Below are 23,148 nucleotides of genomic sequence, written 5' to 3'. Positions count from 1 at the left end.
TGCCGCGGCGGCGCGCTGACCCAAGGGGGGCCCTGGGCTGCTGGCTGCCGCGGCGGCGCCCTGACCCAGGGGACACCCTAGGCTGCCGGCTGCCGCGGCGGCGCACTGACCCAGGGGACGCCCTGGGCTGCCGGCTGCCGCGGTGGTGCGCTGACCCAAGGGGGGCCCTGGGCTGCCGGCTGCCTTGGCGGCGCCCTGACCCAGGGGATGCCCTGGGCTGCCACGGCAGCGCGCTGACCCAAGGGGGGCCCTGGGTTTCCGGCTGCCGCAGCGGCACACTGACCCAGGGGACCCCAGGCTGCCGGCTGCTGCGGCGGCGCCCTGACCCAGGGGACGGACTCGCTGCCGGCGGCCACTGCCGCCGACAGCTCAGACTCTCTGTCCCAGCAGTAGCGGCTGCTCAACCATTTAAAAAAATTTGGGGGTGCCGCTTTTTGGCACCCCCAAATCTTGGCGCCCTAGGCAACCGCATACTCCGAAATGGTTGCACCGGCCCTGCTGCCAAGAGCTTTTCATCCTTGAAATGCAGCTGGTGAGTTTCTCACAAGGGTGGGGTTGGATCCTCCCAGGAAGGGGCTTGGCAGCAGAGTAGAACCAGTGCAGCAGGGAGCACATGCGGCAAGAGGCGGCTCAACTGCTCTTTGCAACGTCAGGACGTTCTTTCCCAGTCCCACAGGTAGAATTTTGCCTGAGTCACAGGCTTCTGCTGCAGCAAGGCTCCCCTACATCCTTTTCACAGCTCAGGCCAGGGCCTGAAAACACCATCTGGCTCTTACTTGCCTTGCTCACTGTTCACCATTGTTATCCTACCTTGACAGGAGAATGTAAAATAGGATGCTGGGCTGTGATAGTGCCTGTGCAAACTTGTGCCACTAAAGGGCATTGCATGCCTCCTGGAACAGCCAAGTGGGAAGAAAATCTTCCAACCATGCAGTGTCTAGAGGACACAATGCTGGCTGCTGGTGCTGGAGCTTCCAGGCACCTGGAAACATTAGCTGTAAGCGGTATGAGCAGCTCCATTAATTGCCGTGGAATGTTAGTTTTGAATAATGATCATGATCCAGGACAACACAAAAATCTGCAGCCCTTTGAAAATGTGGGTGTAGCATGGAATGAATTGCACTGGATAAGTAACAAAGTGTCTGCTGTGCTGACTGCAGGATTCACTGTCAGGTTTCGTTCCATAAGCCTTCATTCTTAAAATGACTTGACTCTGCCACAGAACTTCCATTCTGCCTTCTCTAGTGGAAGAGGAATCTGGGGATTTTGTTGCTGATTGAGGCCCAGCATGTTGCAAAATACACAGGGGCATGATTATAATTGGAACCGGAGCTATGTTACTGATTCATATCCAGCTAGGTCAACAGAGGATGACTTTCCAACAAAAAGTTAACCATTTTGAACCTCATTATGACAGATAAAGATGATGAATTAATCATTGGACTGGAATCAGTGGTGGTTGCCTTGCCACTGTCCACTGACCATGACTTGATTACATTCAATAAGGGCAAATGAAGGCCACTCCCAACTGGTCATTATACTTTGTGCTTCGAGAGGGCTAATTTCCCAAAGCAGAGGAAAATGATGAGCAAAGTTAACTGGGTAGAAAAATGTAGACAGAAAAATATAAATGAAATTTGAGAGTTCTGAGAGTGCTTTAAGAAAAGTTTATTAAATGGCCAAAAAGCAGTAGAGGACAACTTTGGCTAAAAACCCATTCCAGTTCCGTGACAGTGTAAAGACTGCAAGCAGAAATAAAAAAGCAATATATAACAAAAGGAAAAAAGGGGAAATAGCAGTCAATATAAATTAGAAGTTATGAAGTGTAGAAGATTGATACAGGAATCTAAAGTCATCAGGGGGAAAAATTCATAGTTAACAGGGCTAAGAACAATAAGGAGTTTTTAAGATTTCTTCTATTGCTGATATACTCTTAACAATGGTATAAACCCTGCAGACTGCTGTTATGTCCCTAACACCCAGGAAGGCTTGACCTCCACATTCAGAGTCTGTTTCAGGCCCCTTTTCTCAGGGTTTTGACTTTATTTCTTCTAATTAACACAATTCAGCACATCAATAGTCCTTTAGCCCACAAAAACAGTTCTCTTGCAGGAGCCTTTCTACCCCCTACAGCTCTCTACCAGTTTGATTACAGAGCGTCACGCTGCTCCAGGGCCTGTATAAGCTAGCCAAGTTCCTGCAACTCTCTACTCCCAGCTAAGCTGCTTGCAGGTTTTCATAATCAGGTGATCCCTAGATGATCAGTCTCAGCTGGGAGGTAACTGATCCATCACAGGTGAGGCTTGGCCTAACTTCTCTTTAAGGACCAACTATCCTGTGACAGAGATGGAGATGGTAAAATTGATAATGTTGCAAAATAAGGCAGATGTGTTCAATAAATATTTCTGTTCTGTATTTAGAAAGAAGCAGGATGATGTGCTTATATCACACAAAGATGATGAAGTACCTTCCAGTCTATCAGTAACCAAGGAGGATGTTAAACACAATCTATTAGTGATAAACATTTTTAAATCAGCAGGTCCAAGTATCTTGCACCTAAGAGTCCTAAAAGAGTTGGCTCAGGAGATCCCTGGCCTGCTGATGTTAATGTTTAATAAATCTTAGAATACTGAGAAAATTCCAGAAGTCTGGATGTGCCAATATTCAAAAAGGGCAAGTGGGCATGTACTTGGCACAGCTCAGTGGTGCCTCTGTTTCCTGTGCTATCGCTGCTAAATTGCAATTTATACTCATGCTAACTCAATTACAGTTAGCAAAAGTAAGTGTACATGAGCTGGGGAATTGCACCCCTAGCTTGTAGTGTAGATGTAATCTAAAAGTTGTGGCTGTGGGATGGGGTTGAAGATCTTGGTGCGGGTGGGTGGCAGGATCACTGTCTCTAGGGACACAGCACCAACCCAGTGGTGCTAACATCTAACAAGCTTCTAGAAGGAAACTAGAAGAAATAGACAAAGGTTTCTAACCATTAGAGAAGTGAAGTTCTGGAACAGCCTTCCAAGGGGAGTAGTGGGGGCAAAAGACATATCTGGCTTCAAGACAAAGCTTGATAAGTTTATGGAAGGAATGGTATGATGGGATAGCGTAATTTTGGCAATTGATCTTTGATTATCAGCAGGTAAGTATGCCCGGTGGTCTGTGATGCGATGTTAGATGTGTTGGGATCTGAGTTACTACAGAGAATTCTTTCCTGGGTGCTGGCTGGTGAGTCTTGCCCACATGCTCAAGGTTTAACTGATCGCCATATTTGGGATCGGGAAGGAATTTTCCTCCAGGGCAGATTGGCAGAGGCCCTGAAGGTTTTTCGCCTTCCTCTGCAGCATGGGGCATGGGTCACTTGCTGGAGGATTCTCTGCAGCTTGAGATCTTCAAACCGCAATTTGGGTACTTCAATAACTCAGACTAGGATAGGGGTTTGTTATAGAAGTGGATGGGTAAGATTCTGTGGCCTGCATTGTGCAGGAGGTCAGACTAGATGATCATAATGGTCCCTTCTGACCTTAAAGTCTATTATGACAGGAGTGTCCAGAAATTACCCCCTTGCAAGTGAGAGAATGTCAGATACCTGAACAAAACCAAGGAGGACACTGGGCGCCCAGGTATGAACTGCAATCTGACCCCTTTACTCCACTCCTGAGGCGTATGGGCCTGGAAAGAGGCTGAGGGCCTCCCGCTAGAAATTCCACTGATGCACAGTGGTTATCCAGACAGCATAGGCACAGGCCAGGGGTAGGAAGGGCCATTTCAGGGAGGCCAGAGCATTCTGCATCATAGTTAATATGGCAGCAGTGCAGAGCCTATGGCTGGGGGTGAGGGAGCTGCTGAAAATAAGCAGGGGCTGCTCTGATACTTGGCCTCAAATTCAGAAAGCACGACTCCACCAGGAGCAGCAAATGCCAGCTCTGGCTGGTGGTCGGACAGGCCAGTGCAGAAGGAACCACTCTGAGAACAAGAAGTGGCCATGTGCTCAGAAAGCCATCAGGGTTTGGAGATGGAAGGTCTATGTCCCAGAAGAGAGGCTAATCTTTACTTCTGGCAATGGGTTCAGGCTAACTCCCTTTCCACCCTTCCTGAAGGTCTCACTTGAAGGGCTGTATTTAATTAACTGGCTGTATTGATCTGCTGCTGTTCTTTTAGGGGCTACAATATTTCCTTTACATTTAAAAAAAGAGGAAAGCTGTATGAGCATCTACTAGAAAGCATGTCTATGGGCTTTGGCATGTAACACCTGGCTGTATCTCTGATGACTGAAGCGGGTTTGAGTATTATTTGCTTATTAACTAACAAGAAGTATCTGATACAGTAAACACAGTGCTGGTATTATTATTTATTTTATTGTGGTCACACCTATAGGCCCCAAACTCATTGTGCTAGGTACTGTGTAAAAATATAATAGAGAGCCGGTTCCCATCCCGAAGAGCCTGCAATCCAAGCACTAATGGTGCTGTAATCTACCTTGACTAAATCCTCAAGCATCAGCTCTGAGCTGCAGGCTGTATGCCCCTTTTGCTGCCACTGGATTCTGGGGTTGGGTGGATGCCACCCCAGACCACAGCATAAAAAAGGGGCGCTCCCAGGGCTTCTATAATTTAGGCCGGGCTGCATTCCTAGCGGCCATTCCAGCAACAGAGATTAGCCATCTTGCAGCATTGCTCCAGCCACACCTCTGATGCACCCCTGTGCTGACAAGGGGATGGCTCAGCCCTATGCCACTGGAGGAGGGCCCTACACTAGCAGTATTCACTGGGGGTTAGCTTAGCTGATTTTTATGGTGCAATGTAAAAGAACAGACCCTATGGTGCCTAAGGGTCTGCAGCTGGCTCTGGTCTCTGTGAGAATCAGCAGGGACCATGGCACTACAGTGCCCAGGGCTGGAGGTAACTTGATACACCCTGCTGCTCTCAACCCCACATACATAAGGCACCAGGCCAGCCCTTCCTAATGCCAACCCAGCACAGGGGAAATAAAGAACAGTTTCTTTACGGTGAATGTGAAAAATTGGGATGGGGGTGGGGGGTAATAGGAGTCTATATAAGAAAAAGACCCAAAAATCGGGACTGTCCCTATAAAATCAGGACATCTGGTCATACTAAGTCTCTTACCAGCCCTCCTGGCCCTTCCCAGGCATCAACCCACACACCCCTCTCCCCCAGGAGTACCCGCCCCGCAACTCCCTCTCCCCTAGGCACCAGCCCCACAGCCCCTCCTCCTGCTCCCCTCCCCAGGCAATGGCCCCACACCCTCTCCCCCTGCCCATCAGCCCTACACACCTCCTCCCTCCGGGCACGACCCCGCCCCTCTCGGGCACCCGCTCGGCGCGGCCAGCAGGTGGCGCTGTGGGCGGATGTCCGCGTCCCATCCCCCTTTTTGGCCGGGCCGGGCCGCCGTGCCGCCCGTCCGCGTTGCGCCGCCCCGGGCCGCGGAAGGCCCCGCCGCCTCCCCTCGCCTCGGCCCAGCCCGGCCACGGAGGCCGCCCGGATATGCCCGCCTGAGCGGGCCCGGCAGGAGGTGCGGCCGGGAGCGGGTGCGCGCTCAGCGAGGCCCCGGACCGAGCCCCAGAGCCGCGCGCGGCCTCTGGGGCCGGGCCCGGGGCGGCCTCGTGGCTTCCCGGGGGCTGCTAGTAGGCGGGGGCACCTGGGGGAAAGGGGATTTGGGGCAGAAGATGGGGGAGGGGCACCTGAGGCCCGGGGTAGAGGATGGGGGAAGGGCACGTGAGGGGGATTTGGGGGTTGGGGTAGAGGATGGGGGAGGGGCACCTGAGGGCCGGAGTGAGGGGGGGATTTGGGGGTAGAGGATGGGGGAGGGGCACCTGAGGGCCAGAGTGAGGAGGGGATTTGGGAGACCTGGATATGGGGGGGAGCACCTATGGGAAGGGGGAACAGCAGGTTTCGTGTCTGTTCTCCTGACATGTGGGGGCATCACACACCCATGACCTGGGCCTGTAACTGCCCAGCGAGCGCAGCGCTGCTCTACCTTGCCTTAGCCTCCTCTCCCTGTCTGGAGACGCACTGCTGTGCTTGGCACCCCAGTAGAGAACCTGAAGCAGGGCATGGGTAGCACAGAAACATTACAGGGTTTTTGACGTGATTGGCCCTGGGGCTATGCCAGCACTTTCTGCAGTATCTGAGTTTTCATTTACCAGCAACGCCCCTAGCCCTTGCAGTTGCCCAGAAAACTTTCCAAATGGGGCCTGTGTGTAACTGCATTTTGATGTCATCTTGAGCCTGCAGACAGGGCTCCTGCTCCTGGGAGGTTTGCAGAGCTGCCCAGACTGAAGCTAATATGACTGGTCAGTTTCACGGTGGTTGTCTAGAACTTTGTAGCAGTGAAACTCAAGAACCAGGTATATTTCACTCCAAAGCAGTTTGAGAAAGCACTGAGCTGCAGAAGGAGATCTGGAGCCACTGGCTCTGGTCTTCTCCCCCACATGCAGAGGCTTCAGGCTGCTAGGTGTCTGATAAATTTTTCAAGTGGAACCACTGCTGCAGATAGACATAGGGTGACATTTTTGTGCTGCCCTAGGTTAGTTTTAGAATGATTTTTTTTTCCTCATCACTTTTCCACAAATTGGCAGTATTTGAGTCACATATATATAGATCTATGTGCTGCCTCTGTGCTGTGATCCTGACTTTGTGACAGCAGTACAGCAGCTCATTCTACATCCTTCAGGGGTTGCTCATTGTTTTCTCAAGAGTCCTAAGCATATTCAAGAGCCAGTGCCATTAATCCTTTCAGTATGAGAAACACTTTTGTGTTTCTTGGCTTTGCTTGTTTGCTTAAATAAAAGTAGAGTGAGGTGTGGGCCAAAGAAAACTAAAATCAAAGGTTTTTTGGGAAAGGGTGACAGACGCCTGCTGTCTAAGTCAGGGCTGTTCTGCTCAAGGGTCCCTACGTGCAAATACAAGAGAACTACCACATAAAAAGCAGAAGCCTCTCAGTTCCTTGAGGCAGAAGAACTGAGATAGATGCAATTGTTGTTGTTGATATTGAGGTTTGCTCATCACTTTTTTGTCTCTTTTCTTGCAGGTGCACAATGAATGACATTCGCCATTCCCTGCTCCGCCGGGATGCCCTGAGTGCTGCCAAAGAAGTGCTGTATCACTTGGACATCTACTTCAGCAGTCAGCTCCAAAATGCACCTCTTCCCATTGTGGACAAAGGCCCAATTGAGTTGCTGGAAGAGTTCATATTTCAGGTTCCCAAAGAGCGCAACTCCCAGCCTAAAGTAGGTAACAGGTCCTATGAGCAAAAATACAACTGCATTTGAATTGGCTGATAATGTCTTGATGTTGTCATGTACTTACAATCTAGGCCCTATTCCTGCAATCAGATCTACACAGCTGGAATCTTGTATCTCTGTAGAGCCCCACTGATTAAACTGGGGCTACATGTAGGTGCAGGGGTCCGCCCATGTAGATCTGGGTGCAGGATCAGGGCCTAGACAGATAATAGGCACTGGAAAAACCAGGGAAAGAAATCACTTTTAGACCTTTTTTTTTAATTTTTGGTTTCATTTCTTTTGGGAGTTCTCTTGGGTCCCTCTCTAGACTTTATCCTTTGCCTTGACAGCAAGCTCCATGCAGTTACCCTGCAAATAATATGATTAATAAACTTTCTAGCTTGATAAGTAATGTTTATCTCGGAACCAAGCATGTGTACACTGTACCAGAGAGGATGCAAGAACTGAAAGGTGGTAAGGCAGGCTACAGTGTGACAGGCTATGAAATCTGGGCCAGAATTTCTGCTACTGTTCAGAAACCCTCAGATTCCATTGTTGCTGTTTGATCTTTCAGCCAAGGAATTTATATGGTCCCTGAAATTGCTGGTCAGTGTGTGTACCCTGTTCTACAGGCAGTTCATGGAGAAGTATGGCCAGGCTTGCCCACGAGCAGGAGATTGAAGTGTGATGAGGAAGGGAGAAAGAGACATATTCTTATAATGCTTTTCTGGACATGCTACGTTGGGATTTACTCCATTATCTTCTGGTTTTGTGTTTTAGAGGTTGAATTCTCTTCAGGAGCTTCAACTCCTTGAGATCATGTGCAGTTATTTCCAAGAGCAAACCAAGGATTCAGTCCGGCAGATCATTTTCTCAGCCCTTTTCAGCCCTCAAGGAAACAAAGCAGATGACGGCAGGATGATCTTGCTAGGAAAATTGGTTTCTATGGCGGTAGCTGTGTGCAGAGTTCCCGTTCTGGAATGTGCTGCATCGTGGCTGCAGGTAAAGCTGGTACATGGATAGGACAGTCTCTAAGAGCTGACTAGGTGAACATGGTGTGCAGGTGGGCGAACTGAAGAAAAGGGGCTGTCTAGTGGCCGAAACAGCAGGTTTAGTACTGAGGGTATGGCTACATTTGGAATTTCAAAGCACTGCCGCGGCAGCGCTTTGAAGTGTGAGTGTAGTCAGAGCGGCAGTAAACCACATCCCTTACGGGTGTAGCGTGCAGCGCTGGGAGCCGCGCTCCCAGCACTGCTGCCCTGATTACACTGACGCTTTACAGCGCTGTATCTTGCAGCGCTCAGGGGGGTGTTTTTTCACACCCCAGTTGCAGCGCTGTAAAGTGTGAGTGTAGCCAAGCCCTGAGAGGTGGGCTCCAGAATTCAGTTCACAGAACTCATATCTGCAGTGCAACCATCATGGACCCTCCAATTGCAGACTCCCGTGCAGCTTAGGAAAGTCGACAGGGCAGTGCAACAAGGGACATTCTCCCTACTGAGATCTATGCCAGGCAAAACTTTGTAGCTCTCCAAGCTTCTCAAGCTCTCATGCCCCTGCTCCTGTGGATTTCTTAATATCTGCCTTAGGGGAGCCCCACCCTGATGTGCCTCCTGAGGTCCACAGGAGTGAGCTTTCATTCCTGCACCCTTCAGGAGATGTGCAGAATCAGGCTGTTCTGCAGACAGGGGTATGGGAGAAGTGGAGAAGGGCAGCAGAGGGGAATTCCCCACCCCCCCCCGCCCTAAGATCTGCAGTGTAATTGTTTCTCTGTATAGGTCTCCTAAAGGCTGCAGGAACAGGAAGGGGTGTAATGTGAGTGGCAGGAGACTTTGAAGGGGTGGCTTATTGTGGTGCACTGCTTCCTTCAGATCTCTTAAGTACATAAAGGTTTCCATGTTAAAAACTTGGTGCTTAAAAGACGTTGCAGGGATGGTGCTGTTCTGGTGCCTTCCTATTTCTCACACGCCTCGCACTCACTCATTTTCCTGAGAACCTTAGGCAGGGGAGTCCTGATCCTGATCCCCTTCAGAAATCCCTGGGAGCGTGGCTTTCTTCCTCTGGGCCAGGGTGGTCTTCAGAATCAGGATGAGTGTTAAGTGAGGGACTGTGGTTAAGAGGACTTGGATAGCAGTGGACAGAGGACATTGCTGTACCCAGTTCATAAAAGTAGAACACTTTCATGTGAAGAGCAAAGGTTAGTGTGGTGATTAAACATCACGCTCTGTATCAGATATGTGTAACTTTGGCCAGCTGTAGAAATTCTTGCAAAAGTTTTTACCATTCAGTTACTGACTTGTACCCTACACCTTAATATTTTTGTTTGGGAATGGTCAGTTTACAGATCGGTCTTTCATACAGTAATGAACGAGAAAACATTTTTAGAAAATAGGGACGTATAATAGTTGAAATAAAAAAAAAACTGTCGGTGATATGGACAGATGTGGTGTCTGAAACACCTTTTAAATCGTGTTTGACTAGAATAGATAGTAGATTTCAAGTTAATAGTATTTCTTTAATATTGTTTTTTGGCACAGAATTATTATTATTATAATAGTCTACTGCAGTAAAGCTAAAAAGAGGCTTATAGATGAGTTTGTAATAGGTGACAGTCATGGTAAAAAAATGATTGTCCTGTTCCAAAGTGGTGTTTGTATCCATTTTAATGAAGTTACCCTCCCTTTCATGTAACAGCCTTAGTGAAAAACTCTTCATCTCCCCATGGGCTGGGCTCTGCAAAATGTTTTATGTCTTGGTTTGCTTACTTGTTACTGCAAATCTCTTTCAGCGAACACCTGCAATCTACTCTGTGAGGTTAGCCCGTGCCCTAGTGGATGACTACTGCTGTTTGGTGCCAGGTTCCATTCAGACATTGAAACAAATATTCAATGCCAGTCCTCGCTTCTGCTGCCAGTTCATAACGTCGGTTACTGTGCTCTATGACCTTTCTTCAGGTAAACTGCAAATAGGCAGCATTCTCTTCTTGAAACACATGCCGCAGTGCCTACTGGCTGTTATGGGCATGTTTGTGTTTTCAGCTACCTATTGGCATTTTAATGGCACTCAGCACCATAGTTTTGCTAGACACAATGCTGGGTGCAGCACTTATCCTTTGGTGTGTGTGTAGGAATCTGAGACGTACAACACAGTGGTGAGTGACCTCAGTCCAGTTTGTAATAGAAAACTGTCCATGTAACGATTGGCCCTGTTGTTGACAGTTTTGAAGAAGGGCAAGGAATGAAGGGGTCTTCTCGAACTAGGTTCAGATGTTGCTACAGAGCCAGTGAAGGGGACTAGAGCTGGTGGTAATTTGGCCCAGACTTCCTGGAGTGAGGGTATGTGACTAGCATTCTGAAGGTTAGAGAGCTGGGATTTAGGAAGACAAAAGAATAATTGCAGTAGTTGTGATAGGAAGAGAGTGATGCATGAATAAAGATTTTAGCAGAGGCTGGGCCCAGACTTACAGATGAAAGAGAGGGGAGGAGAATGAAATTGCTGTCCCTATGCCAGAGAAGGGGACTTGCTGAGTAGTGTCTCATATTTTCTTTCAGATGATCTCATCCCCCCTTCGGACTTGCTCGAGATGGTTGTCTCTTGGATCTTTGAAGACCCCCGTTTGATACTCATAACCTTTTTAAACACTCCTATTGCAGCCAACCTGCCAATAGGATTTTTAGAGCTCACCCCCCTCACTGGACTGATCCGCTGGTGTGTGAAGGCCCCCTTGGCTTACAAAAGAAAAAAGAAGGCCTCTCTCTCAAATGGTCACCTCACCAATAAAATTGCCAAGGACTCAGCCACTGGAGCTGACAAAGACTGCCACCTGCTGTATTCCAAACTGCATCTAAGTGTCCTACAGGTTCTCATGATGCTTCAGGGGCACTTAACAGAGAAGAACCTATATGGCCGACTAGGTCTAGTGCCCTTTGACCACGTGGTTCCACTTGTTGAGGAAATTAACAGACTGTCTGACGAACTCAATCCACTCAATGCTTCCAAAGAGATTGAACTGGCTCTAGACAGATTGGCTCAGGCTCTGCAGGTGGCCATGGCATCAGGAGCATTGCTGTGCACGAGAGGTATGTTGCTGAAAGCAGCTTGTGAAGAGCCTGGCCTGAGATCACTTTTCTCCAGTATGTAGGGGAGGGAGGGATAATACATGGGTAAATGCATTAACAGAAGAAATATCTACAAGTCTTAGGAAATAAGAGATTGCTAGAGCTACAAGCTGAGTGTAGCAAATAGCTCAGGACAGAGAGTAAGAAAGGAAAGACCACTGATGAAAATAAGGGCTATGGACTATCAAGAAAGCTTATTGCTTTGGGGATTTGGGAGGCAATATTCTCTTCATACTTGCACCGTTGCTGCCAGGATGGTTTGTAGTTTGTTTTTTGACATGGGAGTATGTTTGTCCTCTTCTGGGCCCATAAACAGAGCCTGAATGGTACAGGTGACATCAAAACACTCCTACACAGTTAGATATTTGTGGTTACAGATACATGTTTTTAAACCCTGTTTCCTAAACTGGTTTAAAACTATCAAATTAAAGAATTACAGTGTAGCCATCCATTGTACATACATTAGAGAAGGATTCAGACTATGATTCTCCTTTGAAAAATGATACAATGAAAATTAGAGTGACAAGGCGAGTGAGGTAATATCGTTTGTTGGTGTGAGAGACAAGCTTTCAAGCTATACAGGGCTTTTCTTTGGGTCTGTGAAAAGGAGTCAGAGTGTCACAGCTAAATATAAGGTGGAACAGATTGTTTAGCATAAGTAGTTAACATATTTCAAGGTGTGCAGTGGTGGTGTAGTAGCCATATTGGTCTCAGGATATTAGAGGACTTACACAGAGATCTTCAGGTCAGAAGAAGAGCTCTGTGTAAGTTCGAAAGATTGTCTCTCATATCAACAGACTTTGGTCCAATAAAAGAGATTACCTCACCCACCTTGTGTCTCATGTATTTCAAGGGACTGTTCAAGGTGAAGTGGCCCATTAGCACCCCTACAGTCATGAGGGGGAGTGGCTGGAATGGGAGAGTTAGGTGGGTTACAGTTAGAATTTATGGCTCATTACAACCGTATGTCATTTTATCAGGAGGGGATGGCTGTGCGTGTGCAAATTTTGCCCCAGTAACTCCAGGGTAAACTTGCCCTTTTACATACATTAAAAATGTGTGCTAGTCCTTCCAACACCCTGAAATGTGAAAGTCGATCCAGGTTCTTGTGAGCACCTGAATCCTGAGTTACATTGTACAGCCCATGCCTTCAAAGTATTAACTGAGGCAGAATTTTGCACTGCAATTAGAAGTTAGTAAACAATCCTGATTCATGAGCCAGAGTAGAATCCAGTTTGCTGTTTGGCTGGTATATTGGTTCTGCAGTTTTAAAAGAAGTCAAATCTTACTGTGCCATATCTGACTCTGGGTACAGGGAGACAGTTTTTCATGACATTTCAGAGTAGGGAAAAACACAATTTGTGGCTCTGTGTGGGTGGGCCCATATGACTGAAAAGAATTACTGGTTTGCCCCAACACAATCTCTGACAGGACCACTGTTCTCTAAAGGAGCTCTGGGGAAGGACACATTTTCAGTTGTTTAAAAGGAAATGGCATCCTGTTTGTTCAACTCAGTGGTTTCTCTGCACTGGATGAGGGCCCATGAACTAGAGCATAGGGTATAAACATGACATGGAAAATAACCTAGGTGGTGGTTTTAGCTGAAACATTTTTGAAGTCTACCTGTCTAGTCTTTTTCATCATGGGAGAAGCAAGATTTGTTTGGGTGGGGCTTTTTTTATGTCCCCTGGCCTATAATTTTTAGTACTTTTTGCACAAGATGGTAAACTTATTTCATTAGCTAAGCATTTGGATCATTATAAATCTGAGGCCTGTTAAAGAATCTTGGTGAATTTATTAAAGGGACACCAACTTGAAAATCCAGTCAACTTCTAAAAGCTGTATTAAAAGTGGGGCAGGTGTAATAACTGGAACTAAAGTCACCCTACCAATTTGTATGGCCCAGAAATGTCTGAAAGACCCACACAAACAAAAAATAAAAATGGCTGGTCAAGTGATTCAATCCAAATGCAAGGTCAGCCAATCATACCATTTTCTCAGAGCAAATTTTATAACAGAACATCCGTTAACATAACACCAGAAATCTAACAAACCTTCCCCCGCTCAGGGCGTCTGACCAGACCCAAAGGTTCAGAAAACAGCCTTTGTTCCCTGAGGTGCCTGTGTGAACTTGAATCAGCTCCTCTCAGCACCTGTTACACTGACTGTACACAGTATTATCAAGTGCACAAAGCCAACTATAAATCAGGTTTTTCTCTAAGATTTTAGTTGTTGTAATCTTCTAGTATAGCACAAAACAAGCCAAAACATGAGGTTATGTGTGTTTTGTGTTTTTGTTTTGGTTTTATTTCGTTTTTTAAGCTGTCCCTTTAAACTTCCTGATTTCCTAACTACTTACTTGGCCCTTCTTGTGTGGGGATTGCTATACTAGATAGAAGACGAAGGGAATTCAGTATAAATAGCTACTAATCACATTTTGGGGTATTCAGTTTTCTATAGAATTGGGAGGAATTTGTTTATACTAGCATTAAAAGAACCTCACTACTGTATATTCTTTAGAGTAGGATTCTTTTTAAATTGGTTGGAAACTATTTTCCCCAATAGAGCCAGTGTCCCAGATTCCTTTACTGGAGTCTTTTAACACAAATCTGAAAATACCTCTTGAGGAGCGTTTCGCCTCCAAGCCTGCTTGGCAGGGTGCAGCTTTCCTTGGTGCGTAAATGAAGCAATGCACAGAGGAATGGGGCACATAAAGGTACAAACAGTGCCAGGACTGGTGCCCTGCTCCCCAGGTAACAATTGAGGAAGAGGAAGGAAGGAGCAGCACACTTTTTTGTCAGTAACAAACTTTGATACAACAATATAAAGTACAGTTATAATGGGTGGGCAAACTTTTTGACCTGAGGGCCACATCTGGGTATGGAAATTATATGGCGGGCCATGTATGCTCACAAAATTGGGGGTTGGGGTGAGGGAGGTCTCCGGCTCGGGGTGCGGGATCTAGGGTAGGGCTGGGGATAAGGGGTTGGGAGTGCAGGAGGGTGCTCTGGGCTGGGACTGAGGGGTTCAGAGAGGGGAGGGGATCAGGACTGGGGCAAGGGTTGAGGGGCAGGCCTCTGGGCAGAAGCTCCCAGAAAAAGTGGCATGTCCCCTCTCCGGCTCCTATGCAAAGGTGCAGCCGGGTGGCTCTGTGCACTGCTTTGTCAGCAGGCACTGCCCCTGCAGTTCCCATTGGCTATAGTTCCCAGCCAATGGGAACTGTGGGAGCAGCACTTGGGGCAGAGGCAGTGTGTGGAGCCCCCTGACTGTCCCTATGTGTAGGAGTCAGAGGGAGGACATGCGCTGCTTCTGGGAGCCGTGCTAAGTGGGGCAAGACCCTGACCCTGCTCCCCGGTTGGAGCGCCGGAGTGGGACAAGCCCCACTTCCTGGCAGGAGCTAGAGGGCTGGATTAAAACTTCTGGAGGGCTGGATGTAGCACCCAGGCCATAGTTTGCCCACCCCTGAGTTATAATTAAGAAAACCAGTTAGAAAGGGCTGCAAGCGGAGTACTGCTACAACAGTGGGGAAAAAACAGGCTGGTACCTTACGAAATGTAAGCACCACTTTGCATTGGGCAGTGATATTTCTGATATTGCCTACATCTTGGCTGCCTGTTTCCCATGACTTTACTGGAATCCCTTGGGAGTACAACTAGCCAATTTCTAGCCTTTGATACCAGGGGTTTTGAAGATCTGCTCTTCCTTCTTGCCTGAATCATTCCCAAAATGTTTTCTTCTACCTCAGCATGACGTGAAGCAGTCTAATACTTGATAAGGGGTACTTTGAGTCTACATTCCTTTCTTGTCTTGCTCAAGATGGAATATTGCATGAGGGGACATGTAGTCTTCAGGCTTCCTATTTTAACTCTACTTCTTGTTAAAGATGAGATGACCATAGCAGTCTTCCCTTATATGAATTGGGTGCTGCTCCCCTGGCTCTAGTTGAGTTGCCATTGTGGCTGCCCCAGTTGGGCAAAGTTCTGTCTGTTTATCCACTGAGAATTTGTGCTAGGGTTTGTCTGCCTTGCAACAGATTGAATTTCTGTCCACTTAACTTAAATATAAGGCAAGTGGGAGAATGCTCAGCTGCAGATGGATGATGTGTGAAATGGTTTGTGATGTAAAAGATATAGGGAAATGTTCTCTATACATATCTTAATGCATAAAAGGATGAAATTTTGGATCTCTACTAGTTATTTTATGAAATCTGACTAAAACTTTCCAGACTGAGAGTAGAGGGGAAAAATCTCTTATTATGCGTTATCCACACTTGTTTTTCTATCCTCTTGGATTCAGATGACTTGAGAACAGTGTGCGCTCGGCTACCCCACAACAAGTAAGGGACTTTCTAAACTTGTATTTATTTAATGCATATTTTAAAGCATTTCCTACATGTTTGTTTGAGGCAGACCTCTACCCTGAAGAGCTTATAATGTGTTTGTGCTTTTTTGGAAGGTATGCTTTAGTCAAACACAAGTTTGGGGGATCAATACAGGGGCAACTGGGTGAAATTTCACAGATTTATAGATTCCAGGGCCAGAAGGAACTTTGTGATCATGTTTAACACAGGCCAGAGAGCTACCCCCAAAATAATTCTTAGAGCATATATTTTAGAAAAACATCCAATCTTGATCTAAAAATGGTCAGGGATGAAGAATCTGCCATGACCCTTGGTAAATTGTTCCAACGTTGAATTATCTGCACTGTGAAAAATGTAACATCTTGTTTCCAGACTAAACTTGTCTAGCTTCAGCTTCCAGCCATTGGATTTGTTATACCTTTCTCTGCTACATTGAAGAGCCCTTTATTAAATATGTTTCCCATGTAGGTACTTATAGATTGTGACAAGTCATCCCTTAACCTTCTCTTTGTTAAGCTAAATAGACAGACTCCAAGAGCTCAAACACTATACGTAAGGCATGTTTTGCCTAATCCTTTAATCATTCTCATGGCTCTCCTCTGAACCCTCTCCAATTTAACATCCTCCTTGCATTTGCGAGCACCAGAACTGGACACAGTATTCCAGCAGCAGTCATTCCAGGGCTAAATACAATGGTAAATTAACCTCTCTACTACTGGAGAGACCCCTCTTTCTGCATCCCAGGATGGCATTAGCTCTTTTGGCCACCGTGTCACAATGGTAGCTCATATTCAGCTGATTATCCATTCCAGCCCCAAATCTCTTTGAATCACTACTTGGCAGGATAGAGTCCCCCATCCTGTAAGTTTGGCCTTCATTCTTTAGTTCGGAGATGTATGTATTTACATTTAGATATATTAAAACGCATATAGCTTGCTTGTGCCCAGTTTACCAAGCAATGTACATCGTGCTGATCACTAACCTATCTATCCTCTTTGTTACTTACCACTCACCAAATTTTTGAGTCGTCTGCAATGATTCCAGGTCATTGACAGAAATGTTAAGTAGTATAGGGCCAAGAGCCCATTCCTGCAGGGGCCCACTGGAAACACACCTGCTCGATGATGATTCCCTGTTTACAGCTACATTTTGAGACCTATCAGTGAGCCAATTTTTCATCTATTTAATATGTGCCATGTTAATTTTATAGTTTTTTTTTTTTTAATCAGAATGTTGTGTGGTATCAAGCCAAATGCCTTAGAGAAGTCTTAAGTATATTAGATCAACACTGTTACCGTTCTCAACCAAATTTATAATCTCTTTCTCTCAAAAATATACCAGATTAGTTTGACGGGATCTATTTTCCATGAACACGTGTTGATTTGTTGTACTAATTACATTACTGTCCTTTCATTCTTTGTTAATCGATTACTGTACCAGCTGCTCCATTATCTTGCCCAGGATACAAGTCCAGCTGTTAGGCTTATAATTACCTGGGTCATCCCATTTACCCTTTTTAAAAATTGGTACAGCATTAGCTTTCTTCCAGTCCTCTGGAACTTCCTCAGTGCTTTGACTTATTTAAATCAACATTAATGGTCCAGCGAGTTCGTCAGGATGCTCTTTTAAAACTCGTGGATGCAAGTTAACTGGAGACCTGTTTGTTTAAAAATCTCTAACTTCACTAGCTTCTGTTTAATATCGTCCAGAGACTAGTGGAATGGAATGTTACCACCATATGATGAGATTATATCATCTGTTTTTCCTCAAATACAGAACAGAAATATTATTGAAGGCTTCTGCCTTTTTCTGCATATTACTGATAATTCTACCATTTTCATCTAGTAATAGACCAATACCATATTACTGATAATTCTACCATTTTCATCTAGTAATAGACCAATACCATATTACTGATAATTCTACCATTTCATCTAGTAATAGACCAATACCATATTACTGATAATTCTACCATTTACATCTAGTAATAGACTAATACATTTTAAAAAAAAACCTCTTTATTCTCCTTAACTCTGCAGGCCACAGATTTCTCCTTGTGTCCCATTGCTTCCCTTGTCATTTTTCTACAGCTCCTAACTTCTGATTTGTATTCATTACTATCAAGCTCCCCTTTTTTCCCTTTATTGTATTTATATATTTTATAACTGCCTTCACGTCCCCTCTAAACCAGCATGGCCGCCTTCCTCAGTTGTGGAATTATGGCTTTTGGGGAATCTATTAAGTTCTTAAATGATTCCCAACTATAATTCAAGATAGTTTGACTTGTGGTATACAGGAGGTCATATTAAATGATCTAATTGTTCCTTCTGGCCTTAAAATATGTACAAATCCCCAAGTCAGGCAGACCCCATTAAAGTCAATGAGACTACTCCTTGGTCCACCCACACAGATCAGTTTGCAGGATGAGAGCTTGGATTAAGACAATTAGAGTAACAGGACGGTGAAAGTGAAATGCAATTTTAAAAATTACCCCTGCCCCATCCCTAATTCCCACCTATTGTACTTAGACTTAACTGTGCTGGTTTTTGTTATAACTGTTACATATTTTCTTTTTAATATTAGTCAAAATATTAAAACCTGAGTGTCTAAAGGTAGGCTTCTATATCTGAAAATCAGGCCATTTCTATTTAGGTTTCTTAGTGTGGATTTAGCCTAACTTTAGGCACCTGCAGTTGAAAATGTTGGCCTTAACGTTTGTCTATTTTTTAAAAATGAACCCTTGCCGATTTTGTGTATTCAACCCTATCTTATATAAACCATTGACAGTCTCACTCCTTTTTATTATCCCTCTGAAACCTGAGCCCTCGTCCTCTCTCCTGCAGCCTGGCTGTAGAGCCTCACAGAGCATTGCCCTTTGGAGAGATGGTAACCAGAGCCCCCTCTTTCTTGACAAGCCAGGTGTTCAACCAGGATTACTGAAAATACTTAACTCTGTTGATTGTCATGTGCATATACCTTGCAGCATACACAGTGAGTCTTCAGGATGTCATAAGCATAATTGCCCTCTTCTGTCCCTAAAGCGCTTTCCAGTGTTTGAGCTTATGAATGTTGCTACGCATTGGCAAGGGCTTTTTAGTGACTCTTCTTGTCACAGAGCAGGCCTTCTGTCAAGCTGCTCCTTGTTTGGACAATTTATTATTGAAGTAATTCTTACATCTATCTGGGTCTTCTTTTCACAGCCTACTCCAGCTGGTGATTTCAGGTCCAGTGCAACAAGCAACCCATGCTGCTTTGCCACCAGGATTTTATCCTCATATCCACACCCCTCCACTGGGCTATCCTGCACATGCAGCACACCCCGCGTTGCCTGCGCATCCAGCTCATCCAGCACACCCAGCCCATCCTGTGCAGACATTTATACCAGGCATGACTTTCCCATACAGGCCTATTCGCTAAAGAACCTATCTTAAACTGTACGGTGTGCACCCATTTTCCCCTAACTGGGGAAGCCTTACAGAGGAAACCAAACGTTTATGGAACCATATTTTCCTCTTTAATATTGTGTTGTGTGGTGTCTAAAAGATGGAGTTTCTTCAGGAGTAGGGGAGAGGCAGATGCTAGGCTGCTCTAGCCCTGAACATGGACAGTTTCTTATTAATCCATATTTATGGATGAAAGAAAAAAAACCAAGCCCTCTGGAATGTACGGGGTTTTTAATATCAAATAACTCATCTAATGAGCAGTACCACTGTATTTCTTGATCGGAGTGTTTTCTCACGGGTACACATCTGTCTGACTCAGTAGTGAGACCAGCTACTTTCTTGCACCTTCTCATTTGTGAAGGACAGAAGGAAAACCATACCCAGACTTGCAAGTTAGTCCCTTGCCCCTGTTCCTTCTCTTTGTAAATGTTTGTACCCATGCCAATAGAGCGTGTGTACACTGTATATTTTTGGTACTGCGAATGCTTGCTTCTGAAGCACAAGGTAGGGGAGGGTAGCGCTTCCTCTGAGAGGAAACCAGTAAAGAAAAGAGTGAGAAGTGATAGCTTTCGTCACTTTTATCTCTCAAATGGTATTCAGCAAATCCAATTTTTATTAGGCCTCTGCTAGGAAGGAACTTATTTCCTTTGCAATTGCAACATCCTTGGTTTTTTGGTCAGCTTCTGGAATATCCTTTTCATATGTTCAAATCAACAAATTTGTGAAATTTAGAGATCAAATCTGGTATCACTAATGCTGGTTGGCAAAAACAGCTCAGTGGCTTACTGCAACAAATTAGTTACTGATGTTTAGAAGTTTAACCTTTTACTGCAATTAATTTGCAGCCACACCAAAAAATACATACCAGAATTGTTCCAGAGAAGGTAGGTTCCCAGTGCCACAGGCTTTTAGTTAGAAATGGTGTACTCTGTGGAGAAATGTTCTAGTCAGGATAATATGTTTGTCTTCTGTATTACTGCAGTGAAATATATAATGTATCCCCGCTCAGAATTGGGTCATTTTCTAGCACAGTGACAATAATGCAATTCTCTAAGCCTCTTTCATTGGCTTTAGGAGGAAGCAAGGGCATCCTTTTCAAAGGAGTCAATCACTTTATTTCTTTATACATATTTCAGATGTCATGCTAATGGACAGAGAGATGTGTGGCAATAGTAGCTATCCAATTACACATTCAAATCAAAGGACAAAGAGATGGAAGCTGGGGCTTGGCACTTGTAATTCACTCAATAAATTACAACTGGAGGGAAATCTTGATGTTTGTCTACTTTTCTTTCCCTGGAGAGAGAAAATTAATCATTTGGTAGAAGCTCCAACAAGATGAAAAGGTTCTGAAGCTAAGAACTACTGAGCATAAAGGAGTATGGAAAGTTATTTATCAATACTCATTGTACCATGTCTCCTTTGAAAGGTTACCTGAAAGGGGGAAGTGGAGGTGGTGATAACCCTGATGTGTAACACCCATGTTTATTTTATTTTTACCTGTAGTTATTTGATTTTAAATTGTCTCCAGCCTGTTTTCCAAAATTTGTGCTCAAGGATGGGCCTCCATTTTTTTTGTTTAATTAAACTCTTGGATTTCTTTCTTGTTTTGTACCTCTGACCTATTTCAGGCATTCAAATTAAAAACCTTACTTTAAAACTTTCCTATCATCATGGCTTTGAAGGATTATAGTTTCAGATTGGACGGTGTCACCAGACAATTAACCTACCAAATGAATGGGGACTTTTGTTATGGTGGAGGGACCATTAACCTCTACCTCTTGGTGATTTGGGTTTGAGAAAGGGTATCCTGGATATGCATAGCATGATGCATGCCTGGATTCCATGCTGCTGTCAAATAGTTCTAGAAGGAATTTAAAAACCACTGACCTAGAGTATTTAATGAGGGGCCTGGGGCTCCCTGGGGGGCAAAAACAGGTTTCAGGGAGGCCATCAAAATAAACCAGAGAGCAGGCCCGGTGTTAGACGCAGTGGGGCCCAGGGCAGAAAGCTAAAGTCTGAGCCTGGGACTGAAGCTGAAGACTGAGCAACTTAGGCTATGGCTACACTTGAAACTTCAAAGCGCTGCCGCGGCAGTGTTTTGAAGTGTGAGTGTGGTCGCAGCGCCAGCGCTGGGAGAGCTCTCTCCCAACTCCCAGCTCTCTCCCAGCGCTGCACGTAAAATACCCGATGAGGAGGTGGAGCTTGCAGCGCTGTATCTTGCAGCGCTCGAGGGTGTTTTTTTCACAGCCCTGAGCGAGAAAGTTGCAGCGCTGTAAAGCGCCAGTGTAGCCAAGGCCTTTGCTTCATGGGGACCCATCATGGTGTGGGGCTCTGGGCAATTGCCCTGCTTGCTACCACCTAATGCCAGCCCTGGCTATTAATCTACTAGATTTGCCAAAAAAACAGTTGTGGAACAGGTTGGCTGTGGAATTCTTATAGCATGGTGGGGTGGACTCGAAAAGGTTGAGAACCCCTAATTCCTATGTTAAGCCAGTTGGCATGTCATTTACACATCTCTGTGAAGCTTGTAGTAATTTTGATGATGGTATTCAACAAGTGTAGAATATCCCATGATGCTCTCTCCATTCAAAATGAAAATGTGCATGATGGATTCTTGCTGTGTATTGGGGACCATTCTGGCCATTGGCTGAACTTTAAAAGACAAAGTTTACTGTAGACTGAGTAGAATGGTGAGAGCAGCTGCTGTCATATCAAACTGCATCTGGTACAGGAAGGGCTTCCATCATCAGCTGTTTGTCATGTAGTGATCTGCACAGTTCTTAGAAAAGCCAGCAAGATAGCTTACAGCAGCAGTGCTCTGTTTGTGTATGGTGACCCTTTTGTCATTTGCAGTTGTCCATAGTCATCTGCCCACTCGTAACAGGATCCTGTCATTTGTCCCATAAGCCTCTGCACTGATTGCTGTTGAGCCACCTTTGAAGCACCATGGCTACTGGAGCAGAGGCTTATGGGGTGCAAGTGGCTAGTAAAAGGGTCTCTGAAGTTAAAATGCACTAGCTTATCTCACTGCAAAAGTTTATGGATGTCAGCTTTGTGATTGTAATAAATTCTTCCAAGGTATATTTACAAAGTTCCAATGGCACAGCTCTTTCAGCAGAGAAATTCTGTCAGGCTGTATTTTCCCAGTGCATGGGCATGAAGGTGAAACGTTCATCTTAAAATTCTAGATGAATGCATGATTTTGTCTCTGGACCCAGAGAGAAATCTGCATTATGCAAGAGCTACATTAAAAAAAGCACTTGAATAAACACTCCCTTGAGCACTGCAGGTTTCAGCGTTGCAAAGCGCCCCTGCAGATAGTGCACCACTGCTGGTAGCTATTCTTCCCTTGGAGGTCGGTTTTTTATAGCGCTGGGACCTGCAACTACACAAGCCCCCCGCAGCAGTGCTTTAACGTTGCTAGCGAAGACATGCCCAACATGATTTTTAGGTAAGTAAATTTGGAAACAGCTTGTTGACTGGTAAAAAGTCATGAGTTTATGTTGTGCACCAGGGACTGATTCCTGACTCATTCCTCGTGCGAGAAGCAGCTGTGCTGAAGACAAGTGGGTTTTTTTCCTAAATAAACTGAGGGCTTGTCTACATCAGAAAGTTGCAGCGCTGGTGAGGGAGTTACAGCGCTGCAACTTTGAAGGTGTACACATCTGCAGGGCATCACCAGCGCTGCAACTCCCTGTTTGCAACGCTGGCCGTACTCCCGTTTTGTCTCGGGTGTAGAGGATCCAGCGCTGGTAATCCAGCGCTGGTAATCCAATGTAAACACTTACCAGCGCTTTTCTTGACCTCCGTGGAAGGAGGAAGCCTCTGGTAATCAAGCTGGTCTCCTTCCCCAGCTTGCTCTCGCGTTCCCGGAACCCCGAGCAAGCAGGTCTCCTTCCCTGCGGTTTGCAGGGGGGTTCGGGAACGCGAGAGCAAACCGGGAAAGGAGACCCGCTTCGCCGCGGTTTGCTCTCCCGTTCCCCGAGCAAG

At 45.6% G+C, this 23,148-nt stretch overlaps 1 protein-coding gene across 2 annotated transcripts; it reads left to right on the top strand.

Moving 5' to 3' along the window:
- Positions 1–5,429: 5,429 nt before the first annotated feature.
- C10H7orf26 (chromosome 10 C7orf26 homolog) lies at positions 5,430–20,820 on the top strand. Of its 2 annotated transcripts, none has more exons than XM_030578941.1 (7): positions 5,430–5,526; positions 7,045–7,243; positions 8,018–8,239; positions 10,023–10,188; positions 10,786–11,313; positions 15,649–15,688; positions 20,292–20,820. In XM_030578941.1, the coding sequence occupies exons 2-7, from the start codon at positions 7,052–7,054 to the stop codon at positions 20,326–20,328; spliced, it is 1,185 nt and encodes a 394-aa protein (XP_030434801.1). In that variant the 5' UTR covers positions 5,430–5,526; positions 7,045–7,051; the 3' UTR covers positions 20,329–20,820. The 2 variants fall into 2 exon arrangements, with proteins under 2 accessions (XP_030434801.1, XP_030434800.1); XM_030578940.1 differs by having other exon boundaries at positions 18,913–20,820.
- Positions 20,821–23,148: the final 2,328 nt, after the last annotated feature.

The sequence above is a fragment of the Gopherus evgoodei genome, chromosome 10 (genome assembly GCF_007399415.2).
Source record: "Gopherus evgoodei ecotype Sinaloan lineage chromosome 10, rGopEvg1_v1.p, whole genome shotgun sequence".
Lineage (NCBI taxonomy): Eukaryota > Metazoa > Chordata > Testudines > Testudinidae > Gopherus > Gopherus evgoodei.
The sequence above is the reverse complement of the archived record's forward strand: the minus strand, read 5'-3'. Positions and strand labels throughout refer to the sequence as shown.

Excerpts from the sequence above, each read along its gene's own strand:
- C10H7orf26 (XM_030578940.1), top strand. The coding sequence starts at position 7,052 with ATGAATGACATTCGCCATTCCCTGCTCCGCCGGGATGCCCTGAGTGCT. Across the intron at positions 10,189-10,785 it reads GCTCTATGACCTTTCTTCAG|ATGATCTCATCCCCCCTTCG; the intron begins GTAAACTGCAAA and ends ATTTTCTTTCAG. Across the intron at positions 15,689-18,912 it reads GCTCGGCTACCCCACAACAA|CCTACTCCAGCTGGTGATTT; the intron begins GTAAGGGACTTT and ends TTCTTTTCACAG.